Consider the following 15,599-nt stretch of genomic DNA (forward strand, 5'->3'; position numbering starts at 1 on the left):
TCGAAATTCTAACTTATATCGACGTCACATAAATTAGGCCACTGCAGGACAGCGCATGTGTGACCGAACACAGTCACTACATCTTGTTTCAAGGGCGCAGACAAGGTGAATTAAGTTACCCCGTGTGTCAACATTAAAGGGAATATACATCATTTGCTTTTGCTGTAATTTTCAGAAATGGATGGAATTGGGGGGGTGGAAATATAAAGCAAATATAGTTGCACTGACTTTTTGGAGGTTTTGGGTTCGAAAATGCTATAAAAACCAAGAAAAACGATCATTTTCCTGTAGTCTGGTTCCCTGACTCCATATAAGAAGAAACAGAGCAGTTTACATACATTGGGGAATTGTAAGGTCAGGGAACCAGTCTAGCTGGCTCGTACCCGTTCATAGGTTTGTAATCGATTGCAAACAAGTGCAATGGTCGATTGGGGCCAGTATTTGAAAAAAAGCCAGTTGTTTCCAACGCTGATCGGCCGATCAGCGTTGGAAATTGATACAAAAATACCACTTTTCTTGAAAATGACAGTATACCAGGTGCCATAATTTTACAGGATGCTTCAGGCTGTCATTTACCAACATCCTATTAAGGTATTTCGCAAAAACTTGGTAGTTTTTTTTCTCGATGTTTGCAAATGTTGTATATTCCCTTTAACCCTTGACCTTGCGCATACCTCGCCGTAGTGCGAGGGGTGTGTTTCATCTACCACCCAGGTTGAACAGCAAAAGAAGTCTGGACCTTTAAAGTCGTACTTACAACACAGAAACGGTGTAGTATGAAATGTGGAGTCTATGAAATGCGGATCTGTGGTTGTATTGCGCATGCTTCAGTGAACATAATAATTCAGACAGTACGTGACAGGTCACGTGTGCGGGTGAATCCAAAGGTACAAGATACCAGATTTTTATAGGAGTTCAAATTTCATATGATACAAGTGGAGGGGCAGGGCAGGCATTGATGGGCGGGGTTATGGGGTCAGGTTGCAACGTATGTTAGGACATGGGGAGCGCGGCGATCTTCGTAGCTACGGGGTCATGTTTATTTGGGGGGAACTGTCTGCTTTAATATAGCCATGACCTTTTATCAACCTTTCAAAAGATGAAATCGTTCTAGCTCCTGACGACGGGCAGAGCATATACTGTTCGAAACGTTGAGTCCCTTCGGTTCTTTTCAGAACCACACATACTCACAACAGAGATTTATTCACATGGTGCTACCGCAAACTTATCTTGTCTGAAATCGGTTTATTGAGAGGCACGAAATTGTTTTACTTGGCTAATGCATGAAGGGTCTTTATAGAAAAAAGGGGAAAATTTCATTTGGGGCAATGTAAGGCTAGCAATTAACGTTATCTCGCACGAAGTTAACGCATGCGCACAAGCCAAGTTCCTTCGCTAACGATATAAGCAGATCGAGCCGTGACATTGAGCCAAAGTCTCGCTATCAGTGTTTTCGAGTCACGTTCGTTTCAGAATGTCTGTCAACGGCCACACTGATATTTACATACACCTTAAAACAAGTAGATCTTGGCCAACGTACGCGAAGTTCCGTCCAAGTGTTAAATTCCACACGGAGGTGGAATTGTAAACAATATTTCCTCGGGAGCTTGGTTCAGGATACTACGCAGGGGTTGTTTCTGCGTCACACATGGTGGCGTCACGGACTTTTTTCCACAAGGTCAACACGGCAGGTCTTCCCAGAACTCAGACTGGCAACGTCATGTGAGCAACTGAAGACGACTTCGGAGTTTTCAGTTGATTCTTCAAAGTTCGAGTATATTTCAGCACTGCTGCCTAGCAATTGTGTTTCTGTGGGAACCTGCGACAACTGACAGCAGGACGGTAAGCCATCCCTTTGAGTTTCCATCTGTGATTAAGTTGATAATAATCTGAATCACATCATGCATTCCTGTTGAGTTTCAAGGATTTCGAGTCTTGGTGTTCGCTAGCCATCATTGGGCTTTGTACTGCAGCGTCTCATATCGCTAAGCAAATGGAGTCTCCAACAAGGCACAGCAATTATACAGCATTACTTAGAGGGGGCAATGGTGGGTCCACTGGGTTTGAATCCAGAAGGGGGTTAGCTGCTAGGTATGGGGTTTAGCAGGCTGGCTTTTCTGCATGATTTTAGTATTTGTCTGCGGCTGAAGATGGGGTTCCGGGTTTTGACTTTTATACACCCCCCCCCCATGCCCGCCACCTGGGAGGCCGGGGCACATGCATGACCCGACAATTACAGTAAAGGTCAGACTTCGAGCACCTTTTGGTTTCATTTTCCTGAAGGGTACGTACTAGCTACTCCCGTTCAAAGCCTACGTATATCCGTGTCCGGGTGTCAAATTGTGTTCGTGCGTTTATTCTCGAACCTTCACAATCACGCGTACACGTGCGGACTACACGTACGTGCGGTGGTCAGAGTTATCACGTAAAACTCCATTGGTTGTTGCATGTTCTTATTCCTCCATGGTTGTTGTCAATGCACGTAACAATTTAGCGTAAATCTGGTTAAGGCACTATTTTTAAGAAAAAAAATATATTTCAGACATTATTTCTATTCTATTGGCAAATTTTAACTGCATATATTATTGCCCAAGTCTTTCTTTAACTGTCTAAACTAGGTGGACAAATGTTTTAGGTTAATTTGTTATAAAGTTGAAGGTATGAACTCAACACAAATCATATTATAACAGAATTAACAACTTACGTATCAACCAATCAAAAGTATACACTATAAAGATTTGGCCAATAGATGACGGTTATATGACAGAAAACAATATTCTTACATTAATTATAACTTTTTATCATTTCTAAAACAAAAAAAAATGAAAAAAAAATTGCAAAATAGACTGTTTTAAACTTTGAAATTCAGAAACCAAGATGTCTTTTCTCTGTCGCGGTTGTGAACATATCCCGTTGAGACCAGATGTTACATTGGACTTGTAACCTTAATCTTCGCAACTCCAAAACTCGCAATTTTCATTAAATTTCCCATCGATGCAAATCGAAATTGACAGAAAGTAGTGTGTGTCGTGTGTGTGACAGTGCTCTTAATGCGTGACGGTCAGTCCAGGATTGCCCGAGCGAATCATTGCGCAAGAGTGACCTCGAGATATTTCTGAACAGAGAAGTTTGAGACAATTGGGAAAAAACCTACTTCATTAAGATTACAATTTTGGGTAAAAAATGAGCCACTCGTATGGCTATATGGATATATGGAGATCAAGAAAAGCTGCATGCAGTGTTATCACGCCAACTATACATACGTTCATTGAACCTTCCGTATCTGTAAAGTACATTACGTATTTCCCAACCGGATGCGGATGCTGAATAAGTTTCAAATGTCCACTGTCCAGTTTCGTTTTGGGGCAAAACTTCAAACAAAGGGCTTTCATGCAGAATTTCATGCCATAATAATTCCAATCCATCCCCCAAATACTAGGGATGACGATTCGACCATTATTTTGACAGATTTGTCTGTTTGGGATTCATTTTTACAGTTGAATAATTATCTTGTATAATGTTTTGTTTTATTCGTGACAATTTACAGTTACTGGTACACCATCAATCAGCTGCTTTATTATGACCCATCCAGGGTGAGAAATCGAGACCTAGTTTATCTCACCCCTGCATGCTGTTACAAATCGAAAATCCGTATGCGCGCCTAAATCCCGCAGCAGTGTTAAATGTTATTACGGTCGTGATAAGATTCCCAGATGCTACTTGCGTCAGAGTAGTGTTACACTTTGATGATGTGGTTCAATGCAGTGACGGCTGTAGTGGAGTCGATATGACAAAACGTATATACTGCCCCTATTTTATGATAAAACTATATGATACGTTCGTAGCTTGTTCGTATTATTGTGTTTGTGGGTAGAGGGACAGCTGTACGTGTGTACACAAACAGTGGGCTGTCGGTATAGGCATGGGCCGGATCGAAGTACACGTTTAGCACATTCCGTGGCTCGGGGTAATCTCATACGATAGCACTGCCCGGTTCACAGGTGACAGTCAGTCAGTTGGGTAAGAGGACGCTACAGAGTGGTGCAAAAAAAGAAAGAAGGAAACCCACTTTTGACAGGAATTTTAAGCTACTTACTTAATTTATTTACACTGTTTTTTTTTATAATGTAGTGAAGTATAGCTCTTCAACCATAGTGATGAAAAAAAATCTTTAAAAAAAATTGAAAGAATAGTGTTATTGTGCTAATTTGAATACAAGTCACCAAAATCACTGTTTTCCACAGGTTAGTCTAGTGTAGTGTTTTCTGTCTTCAAATCAAGGTTCGGAGCTCAGTCAAGCGGATAGAATAAATACGTCCGTGGACAAACAGGTTTGGGACACGACGTTTTAAAACTACCATATCCCAGAGACAAAATATGCAATTGCGATCATTTTTCGTCAATATGTTTAAAGATCAATATTTTAATACAGGTTATTTGAATTCTTGAAATATGCGCAACAAGTAGGTGAAAATTGCTGTCAAAGGTGTTTCTCCTTCTTTTTGCACCACCCAATAGGCTGGCCCCTCTATGTCCAACGGAGAAATAACTTAGCCCAAAAATTTAATTCTTCACAAACCTAGGATGTCTATTTTTCGTAAGCGAAGAACCTCAATTATCAAATTCAGAAGACAATCTTGTGTTTGTAATCATCCTCCATTCTGTATGCACTTTTAAGCTTTCAAAACAAACTCCGATCCAGTGGACTCCCCGTTCCCACGGTCCTGAAGTCAACCTCGAGCAGCAACCTTAACCGCAGAGCGCACCTTGAACCACAATGTGGGCTAAAGATCAAGGGGTTAATAATCAATGTTGAGAGAGATAAGCGATATCCCTGGGGACGAGGACAGCGCTTGCGATATCACTGAGACTGGTTCCCGATCTGCAAACATGCATGAGGCCTTTAGGTTTCAGCTGGCTGGAGTAGTTCCTGGAACCAGTGTAGTTATCAAACAGATCGATAACATCTGGATTATCGGACATTAGATGTTTGGGAAATGCAGGCCTAATGAGTAAGGCCCCCCCCAAAAAGTCTCCGGTTTCTGGTATGGAGCTTTTTTTTGCTTTTTTTTTTACCCGACTTTTTTGCTTCAAATGTCGGCTGATGACTGCAAATGGTGCCCGACTAAACTTAGTGCAAATATATGGGAGTCCAGAGAGGCCACATAAAGCTTATTCTCGATCATAACCCCATCTAAAAACACGTTGAAATTGCGCAGCAGCAGAATTCCAGTCAAACCAGTGAGTTTGGCGGTTTTGAGACATCATCTTTCATTGAAAAAAAACCTTTTTCATTTTGCCGACGCGCATGGCTACGGCGACGCGCGCGCATACCAGAAACCGGAGACTTTTTTTGGGGGGGGGGGGGGCTAATGCGACCAAGTTGGAAAATATATTCCCAGACGGTTCCTTCAAGACGGTATGCCATTGTCAATAAGGGAATAAACTAAAACTTCAGTACGATAATGCTGTAGAGGGGCTGAAGGGGTGTGCCCCGGTTCATTCATTATGTAAGATGATTTCCAGCCACCCCTCTCCTCCCCCCCCCCCCTCAATTTGCGGTCTCTAAAAAAGAGCTACAATCCTGGCCAAATCTCGCTGGGCCCCCAACCCCCCCCCCCCCCAGTCCCCGCTCAATGTTGTCTCTCAATGCGCGGTGTCGCCGGTGTGTGCACCATCCGCTGAAGACAACAACATTGACCGGGGGATCGGGAGCGGGGTAGTTGGTGACCGTTGGAGGCTTAGGTTATTTCCAAGTGTCCCAACCATTTGGGCCGGGATTGTAGGTAACTGTGGTCTGTCCATTTAGGTAGAATGGTCAAAACCTCAGAGCTATGTCCCGTTTGGTTAGACAATACATGAAAACATACAAGACACTGAATCCATCACAAGGGTCCTCCTTGTAAGGTTGGGTTGAAACAGCCTGCTTGAAAGATAAGGTTTGTCATAGAAAAATCACATTCATTTTGATTTACATCACCCCGACACAAATTCACCTTGTGAATAGTTTAATTGCGGTATACCCGCTGCTACATGTACATCAGATTCGAACTAGCCAACCGACCCCGCAAGCTCGGTGGTCGAGTGGCAAGACGCCTGCATTAGAAAGCAGGAGGTCCTGGGTTCGAGTCCCACCCGACTACCCGAGTGATTTTTCAAACTTTCACTCGTGAGGTAACACACTGAGTATACGTCGGTGAAGGGCAAAACCTAATACCGACGCAAATTTATCTTATGAACAGTAAAATCACATTCGTTGTCACGTATTCAAAGTGTGGAGTTTCAGACGCGATGGTCGGAGTTCGAGAAATGGTGAAATTAATGAATCAATCCTTTCCTCTTTTCAGTGAATTTATATACCACGATGAGATTAGTGACAGCCATTCTGTTCTTGCTGCCGGCACTGGGCGTGACGTCATCGGCAAACAATAACTACTACGCCACGTGCGCGTCAGATCCAGCAGTGGGCGCGCTCACCAGGCGACGTGCAGGTATGAGATTCAAGATAAATGGGAATCAAGTGATAAATAAAATGAGGGTTAGGCAAGGGTAGGTTTTTTTTCCCCACTCCTTCTTCTGGTTGTCTTAGAAGAAAACTTTTTTTTTGATAATGTAGTAGCGGAACTACAAACAGGTGTGTCACTCAAAATTTGGGTTAGTCTTGAGCGAAACCCAAATGTTGGGACTATTGTTTTAGTGAAGCTCTAGCACTTTTAAAATCTAGGACATGAAAGCCCAATTCATAAGCTTTCTTTTAGTACACGAATCATTCAAATCACTTAAGTACTTTTCAAGTTACGGAATTTTAAACACAACCACCGTTTTAAAGTTCTGTCCACGGATCACACAAAAGTGTGCGTTCTTTCAGCAAAACGAAAACACTTCACACACATCCATGTTTGTGATTTGTTGTCGTTTTGCTGAGAGAACACTTACCTTCTTGTGATCTGTGGACAGAACTTTAAAACAGAGGCTGTGTTTAAAATTCTGTAACTTGAAAAGTACATGAGTGATTTGAATGATTTTTGTACTAAAAGAAAGCTTATGAATTGGGCTTTCATATCCTATATTTTGAAAGTGCTACAAGCAGAACTTCACTGAAAAATGGTCCCGGCATGTGGGTTTCGGGGATTTTTTTTACTCACCCTGTAAACAGATAGTTTCAACGTAAGTCAGGTTGCATTATTATTCGGCTGGTGTCCATGCTTGACGATTAGGACCGAATCGATACTGTGAGGTGTATCTTTGACCATGGATCTCTGAATGAATTGACTTCATTTTTTCTCATTGTCTTCCCCAGGGAAGGCGAAAGGTCAGGTCTCGTCCGCCGCCAGGCTCAGGTGCCGGATTGGCTGCACGCGCATGCTGAGTCCAGTCTGCGGCAGTGACGGCACGACGTACGGCAACGAGTGCGCCCTTTGCGCCGCGGCCTGCAGGGAGCATTCACTGTACCTGGCCTGCCGAGGGGAATGCCCCTGCCCGCTGGCTACCGATACAGGGCGCGGCGACATCGGACTGGCCGCCGATGGCAATGCCGTAACTGATGTCGAGGGGGGCATGGCGGCCGTACCGTCGCAGAATATCGAACAACAACAACAACAACAACAACAACAGCCGGTTCAGGTTTCAGCAAGACAAGAAGTTTCATCACCGCGGAAGAGACCAAAGAAGCTCAAAAAGAATCACAAACAAGGTACATTATTTTCTTTCAATCGAGTTTTAGAATTTGTTTTGATCGAGTAAGGATAATAGGAGGCAGCTTCGAAAGCACATCATTGCATGGCATGTAGTGGCTATAGCTTTATGCGAAAATGGAATGGATATGTCAGCCGGGGCGAAAACGGCCGGAAGGGGGAGTTGGGGCTATAGAGATGGTTTCATAAAATTGACACTTGCTTTTTAGAAAGGGCACGATACGAAAGAACATCTGCAATCAGCCGGAAACATTCCTACTGATTTAACGAGAACATCCTTGCTCAAACTGAAAGTGGGATTGGTGTCTTTTATCCTGTCAGATAGTTCTGGCAAAAAATGGTATCATTCAGAAGACAAGTTCATTGAAAGTGGTTAAAGAAGGTGTGTCCTGTGGCACAGGGTGTTTTTTTACGTGCGTTAGCAACGGAATCTAGTTGCGAGAACCCCCAAAAAGTGTGCATACGTTTTCTTTGTTTTCTCAATGCTACTGAGCTAAAACTTCAATAAATTACTCATTGTGCACCCGTCTTAAATTTTGAGCAAAATTGTTGCTTAGAACGAAAAAAAATCTCGCAAAAACAGTAAATGATGCTATACATGTATGTATAATATTAACTCGTAGCATATTTATTTACTTTTGTCTGTGAGTTCTCTAGGCCTATTTCCAGGAGAGGCACAAGTGAACCCCATTCGTTGACGTTAATTTCCCACAATACAGTGCAAGTTTACACATGCTCTTTCGTTTTACTATGTTCAAGCAACCACGGCATTTCATTGGTCCGTTCAAGCAACCACGGCATTTCATTGGTCCATTCCAGCAACTCAACCGTGTGGAAGTGTTTATTATACACTCCCTATCTACCTCTAAAAGAGTCTATGTTTCAACGTTTCCCATACAGTGATTGTCATCACTAACATCGACTTGACTGTGACATCGGGCGCCGTCACCGCCGGCACCCTCAACCACGTCACCCTAGACCTGCACGCCGACGTGGCCCCCGAAAGCAACCGGGTCAGCCGGTCCGCTCTCTGGCAGGTAGAGCTGTACCACAAGGGCCGCGGCAAGTCACCGAGACAAGGCCTAGTCAATCCGTACCTCGACCCGAACCAGTCCCAGGCATCACTGGACGTAGGGCAGCCGTTGGACATCCGGGACATCGAGTACCAACTGGACCTGAGCGACAAGACCTGCGCAGACGCCGCCCGGATCTGCAGCCATTTGAAGCAACAGAAGACCGGGAAACGGAGGGCAAAGGTCATTGGCAAGCCGACGGGGAGCGTGCTGCGCCGCTGCGTCAAATTGAAGTGCCGGGCTGCTGCTGGCTCTGGTCGTCAGTAAGAACTAAGGACCAGTAATTGCATGAGGCTGCAAAGAACCAGCCAAAGGCAATATTATAAATAACATGAAACATTTTTATGGTAACCTATCTTGCAAAGCAGAACTTGAAAATCGAATTCTTTGTGCTTAGTAGCCTACCTTAATAACATCTTCCTGAAATTGCCCAGAAATAGACTTGCCTCTAAATGAGTACGAACTACTTCACTCTTTCCCAGCCTCGCGAGGCCTGAGGTTCAACATCCTCACTGAATAAGGCGAAGATGGGATGAGAGAGTTGATATTTTATAGGCCATTGGGGCGTTGTATATATAACATGCACCCTGACACATAAATGCGTGATATAAATTGCTAATTTTCTAGCGATGAGTTATTAAGTTTTGTCCACGACATGAACCTCAATTAAAAACGTTTATGCATGAAAGCTTCATTTACACTGTATACCAACAGGCTATTAATTATTAAAGCCTTCTTTCTATTTAAGAGTGTATTCAGTTCATTGTGTACTCTTTGCAAGTATATAGGGCCAACTATAATGGACAAACAACGACCTGAAAACGAATTTACCGAAGAGCATATTATAACAAGCAGGCACTATGCAATTACAAATAGGACAAAATTACAAACACTCAAAAAGGGATTTCCAGGCTGTTTCCAGTTATCGAAATTGGACCGTCTTGAACATCGGCTTTTTTATTTCAAAAGCGTCATAAGAGGCCAGTTATAATGGATAATAGCGCATGTATATTATAGTGTTGATTTTTTCACGTCTTCACGGGATTTCTTTGGAAGGCCGTTTCTTACATGCTTTTTTTCCAAAAAAAAAATTGCATGAAATATTAAATACCTTAAACTCGATGATGCAATACGTTTCCATGTAGATGTAAATAAACCTCTTTGTTTGCTGTATTGGTTTTCTTTTTCTTTTCTTTTCGAAGTTATTTGTTTATTATGTTAATAGATTTTCCAGAATTCATACATGGCTTATTTTTTTTTTTTTTTTTTTTTTTGAAACGTACAAACCGATATTTACATTTTTACAGCATATTGATAATATTGTAAAACTGCACAATTTTTTGTTAAACGTAAGGTAAAACTCTTTCAATAAATTAGTGAATATATTCATTTGAAAAGAATGGTATTGTAGATGTGTAACTAGATTCGATTTGTTGTTTTAGAAAAGTCTTGAATTTCGGTCAAGAAGGAGTGCAGGAAAAGGCTGGTTTGACAACTTTGTTGATCGAATTCGGTAAAATCATAAGGTTGATCCACATTCGGACACATTATTTCGACCATTCCATTTCATTGTCAGTCCTACTTATTTAGAGTAATGAATATTTCAAATGAAGCTATCTCCCGCTGCCGGATGGGTTATGTCTCTGCAGCTGATTAAATGGATAAAGTTGTGCTAAGCGAGAAGAACGTATAACAAGAGTACGTTCAGACCGATGACTGTGGCCAGAGGACGGGCAACTGCCTCTGCGCCCTCGGTGACGTCTGGAGCCACCGTGTTCTCCACCGGCTCGTGGCCCTCCCACTTGTCCACGGACGGATCCCAGTTGTTGGTCTCGGGAAGGGCAAGGTACTGGACTCCCATGGCGTGGTTGCAGGCGTCTTGGGACCCGCCTTCGACTGAGAAGCAGCAAAAGAAGCACTCCGCGTCGGGCGCGACGTTGTCGTGGTCCATAACGGTGATGCGCATGCACTCGCCACCTACGATGGGGTCTGCCATCATCTCGTAGAACCTGTCGTAGCACTCGTCCTGTTGCCATTGAAATGTATGGACGGAAAGACAAACAAAACGGTACAATGTACTAGTTCGCAGAATATATCCGTAAATCCAACTTTTTATCGAGCGACGGCATAAATGATGGGTTTTTTTATTGAAGACGCAAAGATACCACATATGACAAATGTTTCTACTTTGAGCGCCGACTGATGACTATCGCCTTAATATCGTCGCAGTTTGCACTCTGATCAGATCGCACTCAGATAGTTTGGCCTACGGTCATAGCTCAGGGTCTACTTGATCCTGAACAGTCAGTCGCCGACTGTTTTGTGTCGTCGTAAGGGCGACCTGAGGGCAATTGGAAAAGGGACATGTAGAACTGTCAGCAGAAAGACTGCTGTTAAGCCATAGACCTTTTTACCGATAGGCGCCACTGAATATTTCTGTTGTGATGCATTGTGGGTCATTTTGAGCTGTACAAACGTCCATTCGCCGCTCAAACTGTCCCAGGATGCAACGCGCAGCATACCTTCACTGCACACTTCCGATCTATCCGTAAAAAGGATAGTCTTTCTAATGGAGATTAATGACGAAGCCCATAGTATCGTCCCAACTGCATCAATTGTTGTAGGATCGTCCAAACTACATTGAGACTGCCCCAACTATAGTTGGGAGTAGTTTTGTCATTGCTCAAGTTGGGGCGTAACATCTAGTGTGGACGATGAACTTACCCAATCCATGCAGCCCTTCTGAGTTGTGTAGCCGTCACCGGCCGAATTCATCTTGAGGATGGAGAAACAGTTGGAGCGCTCCTGGGTGCACTGGGTTAGTGTGCCGTTCCCTCCCAGCTGAAATTACAAACAAACATCCGAGAAAGATTGAGAACCCGATAAACGAAATGTGCCCCGAGTCCTGACGTCTTTAGACCTTAAATTTCCCTGGACCATTAGCGTCCAATTCCCGTAGGCCTGATAGCCTATATATTTTTTAGAAAGAATGACATTTTGCGTTATAGTGAGAATTTGCATAGGCGTCGCGAGGGGGGGGGGGGGAGCTTGCAGAAGAAAAGGAAAAAAACAAAGAAAAAGAGGGCGAAATCATATTGTTGCTAATTTAATGGGTGGTGGTGGTGGGGGGGGGGCAATATCTCTGCCCACCCTCCAAAAATAGGCATTTTGGGGGGTGGGGATATACTTTGCCCCCCCCCCCCTAGAAAAAAATCCTGGCGACGCCAATGAGAATTTGGGTTATATTTGGGGGAATAAAGAACATTGAAACAGGAAAGAAATAGGATCACAGCCAATCTGAAATCAAACTTGTATAAAATATGGTGCAAATCGTTATTGCTATAAATCTCCGCGCATAGGGCCTACGTTCATTTTGTACATGCTGCCCAGATTGTGCATAGATTTTTCTGTCAACAGCACCAACTAGTTTCTAATGGTGTCTAGCAATCTGCCCCCCCCCCCTCCCGCCGGCGCTCTTGCAATGTCCGGAAAGTGTCACACACATAGTAATAGTGCGGCTCTGGCAGTGCAAAACGGACATAATTCTACTCACATGCACACCGTTACACTCGTCATTATCATACACGTTGTCGCAGGTGTAGCAGCGGACGTCCACGTTACCCACACCGATGATCACCTCTTCCTCGACGACCACAACTGGGGCTGAAAGGCAAAAAGGTGTTGAAACAAATTGTATTATCAATTTCGTTTGTATTCTACTTTTTACATTGGAAATTCAAGATAATGGGTTTTACGATTTTGGTACTCTTTGTAGGTTCTGAATAAATCTTCCGGTCTCACCGAGTAAAAGTGAAACAATTGTTGAGTGATCGTTGATTTTTCTCATGTCAAAATCCCAGCACTTGTATATCCACCTACTGCTTTGTTGGAACAGGTTAAAAGCTGTATTCGAAATTCAATGGCCGCATACAAATTTCGCTGGAAATATTAATGGAAGTCTGATCTCAATTAGAAAGATTTAGAAGCAGAAATATAATACAATTGAGAAAAAAATACTTACCATTTGTTTGAGGAGCTGTGGGGGAAAGGAGAAGGAAAATAACAGTCAAATTCAAAAAGAAAACTGTTCATGATTTTATATTTTTTTGTGAGTTTTTTTTAAAGGTTTCTCTATATTTGGATTCGATTTCCGTCTTCCAGATCTCTGTTATGGAACCGCGATGATGGTACCAAAATTTCATGCCGCAGAAACCAATGTTCGGCAAAGTCGGTTGCCAAATAAAAATATGTAAATATATTTATCTTAAAAAAATAACAATATATATATCAAGGTGCATGAGAGACATTGCAAAATATTTCATGCAACCGTAAACTTTATCTTCCCCATGCAAAACTTCAAATTCTTTCGAAAATATACCCCTGTTAAATTAGGGCAGGTGTGTAAAAAAAAAATTTGTTTTTGTTTTAGCAAAAGCTTCAGTCATTCAATTGAAAACAAGAGAGGTGAATATTTTTCCCCACGCAAAATAAATTTTGACAGACGAAAGACAAAATAAGAAGATACGTACCACCCGTCGACGCAGAAGCTATAAGGGACGAAAACAAAAGAAAGTATTAGCAGGGTTATTTTCTCTTCAAAGCGTCTTCTGAACAAAGTTGAAACTTGCCCATTATCGAAGAGTTGAAAATGGCCTTCAGAAGATGCATTTATATTCAATGTCTGGCGGGAATTTAAATACAGACGGACGCTTACTTCACAAAAGTTCCCGAGCCAAAACAACATACAAAAAAATCAGAGTCAGTAGGCCCTATACGACGATCTTCAAAATAGAAATTGAATGGTCTAATCAAGCAAATCATACAGGCAGAGCATAGACAAGTAAATACATATGGTTTTCCTTGTGGCGAAAATAAAATAACTCGTAGGGGGACTTTATAGTTGTAGTGACAAATTGTGGTTATTGTCTCATCTAAAACCGAGATGATCCGCAATTTAGGCCCCCTTATCACCCTTCCTTGACAGAGCTAGGCCTATAGGTCTAAAGTCATGAAAGTTTGTTCATTTCGGTTTCATTTCTATATAAAATCGACCGAGAGCCAAGTGTTTATTGGAAAAACTCACCGAAAGGGGTCAGAGCTGCCAAAAGGAAAACTGTTGAAGAGAAAATACAAAAATGGGTTAGGTGTTACTTGGTTAGAGATCAATAGGCCCTATGCCTATGAAGTTCAAGACTTTAATCGAACGCAAATGCCGTGTGTAAGACTAACACTGACTAAGAAACATAGGCGTTTCATTTTTATTTTATTTTCGTGTTCGATTTTGTCGTCATCATCACTGTTTTACCCAAACGTTTCCCTATAATAAACCAAAACCTTGCCCTCTGTCCACAATACTCCTGTTAGTGTTAGGCCTAGTGTTAGGCTATACTGTTAGTGTTTCCCTACTATTTATCTGTCGCTAACTGTAGTTGAAAGTACAAGGCCTAGGTAGCCGTGGTTGGACTCCGTTGTGTACAGTCGTAATGCAATGAAGACATCGTCCAACCTGGGCCGAAGACCTAGGCCTAGCCTAGGCCTACGTAAAATGTTGTTCTCTTAAAATTCTTAGGCTATAGAAATAGGAACATGGCCCGTAACTACACAATCGTTTGAAAATACGATGTTAGACTTCACTGTGATGATTTCAAGGAGTAAGGCTCCGTATGGGATGCATTGAGGTAGATCTAGGCCTAGGCAAACTTTCTGAAACCTTCGGCACTAGTATAACTTGCAGAGTTTTTATTGATCTTACCTGAAAGCACATCACAGGGCAACATCTTCAGACAATGGAACTTCACCCCCGCAGCTTCCTCTTCAAGACAAAAAATGAGGCACCCACTAAGCCGGGTTCTGTTTCCAGTGGTTGCGAAACGATTTGTTTCGAACTTTTACACTCGACAACAGAACAGTGCAGAAACACAGTGATGTGAGCGTCACGTCACATACAGTTTGAATTACGCGCATGGACGCGGAGCTGGATTGGGGACGCGCGCGCGTATTGCGCGGAGAGCGTATACGCGCTGCCGGCAAGAGGCGCGCATACAGCCAGCAGGTTGTTCATTATCGATATCGTATTTCAAACATTATTTTTGTGAAACTTCTGTGATAATCGTTTATAATTTTATAACCAATCACAGCCTCTTTGAAATCCCTTTGCCGCCCTGATGGGAGCATTGAACTTAAACGGCCTGCCATAAATGGTTGCAGACTAAATACGCCGTGTTGTACGTATGTATCGATCTTCGCGAAAAGCACATACCACAAACAATGTTGAAGTCAGTGATCTTGTCTGCGCTGAAAAAATAACTTTCTATATAATTATGTTTAAAAAAATATGTAAGGGATAATACGTTAAACACACGTTAGATTAAGGACAGAGGCTTATGACTTTGAACCGAAAAAGTTATTATTAAAAAAAAGAAAAAAGTTTCTATCACGAGGTAGGACAAAAACCAGTTGACTTCCTCTGTTTCTCATTAATCACTGCAAGAGGTGCATGAACTTAATAATGGCGTCTTGAATAGCGCTCATGTCCGTCACGAAGTGACGCTCCTATCCCTGGTGCTCTTATTATTACCCTGGCTTTAGCACGGCTGCCATTACGGCGCTCAAGCACTGAAGGCATTTCTTCCTACCAGGTACCTATTTACTACACCTGGGTGGAGAGAGGCAATCGTTGTAAAGTGCCTTGCCCAAGCGCACAAGCAACATGTTCCCCGTCAGGATTCGAACCCATGTACCATGGCACACAAGTCGAACACCGTAACCACTGGACCACAGCACCACACGAACCGTAGGTGTCAAACTTACAGTGCAGGGAGAGTGTCCCCCA

General features: G+C 42.7%; 2 protein-coding genes across 2 annotated transcripts; one reads left to right on the forward strand and one right to left on the reverse strand.

Moving 5' to 3' along the window:
- The first annotated feature begins 1,441 nt into the window (after window positions 1–1,441).
- LOC119746201 lies at window positions 1,442–10,326 on the forward strand. Its single transcript, XM_038223010.1, has 4 exons — window positions 1,442–1,842; window positions 6,348–6,491; window positions 7,301–7,693; window positions 8,595–10,326. The coding sequence occupies exons 2-4, from the start codon at window positions 6,365–6,367 to the stop codon at window positions 9,032–9,034; spliced, it is 960 nt and encodes a 319-aa protein (XP_038078938.1). The 5' UTR covers window positions 1,442–1,842; window positions 6,348–6,364; the 3' UTR covers window positions 9,035–10,326.
- A 64-nt stretch (window positions 10,327–10,390) lies between these two features.
- On the reverse strand, window positions 10,391–14,544 carry LOC119718844 (63 kDa sperm flagellar membrane protein-like). The gene is made up of 7 exons (XM_038188264.1): window positions 14,520–14,544; window positions 13,851–13,880; window positions 13,297–13,314; window positions 12,789–12,803; window positions 12,321–12,430; window positions 11,492–11,608; window positions 10,391–10,793 (listed from the first exon to the last, which is right to left on the reverse strand). Exons 1-7 carry the CDS (start codon window positions 14,542–14,544, stop codon window positions 10,440–10,442), a joined length of 669 nt encoding a protein of 222 aa, XP_038044192.1. The 3' UTR covers window positions 10,391–10,439.
- Window positions 14,545–15,599: the final 1,055 nt, after the last annotated feature.

The sequence above is a fragment of the Patiria miniata genome, unplaced genomic scaffold (genome assembly GCF_015706575.1).
Source record: "Patiria miniata isolate m_02_andy unplaced genomic scaffold, ASM1570657v1 HiC_scaffold_7, whole genome shotgun sequence".
Classification (NCBI taxonomy): domain Eukaryota; kingdom Metazoa; phylum Echinodermata; class Asteroidea; order Valvatida; family Asterinidae; genus Patiria; species Patiria miniata.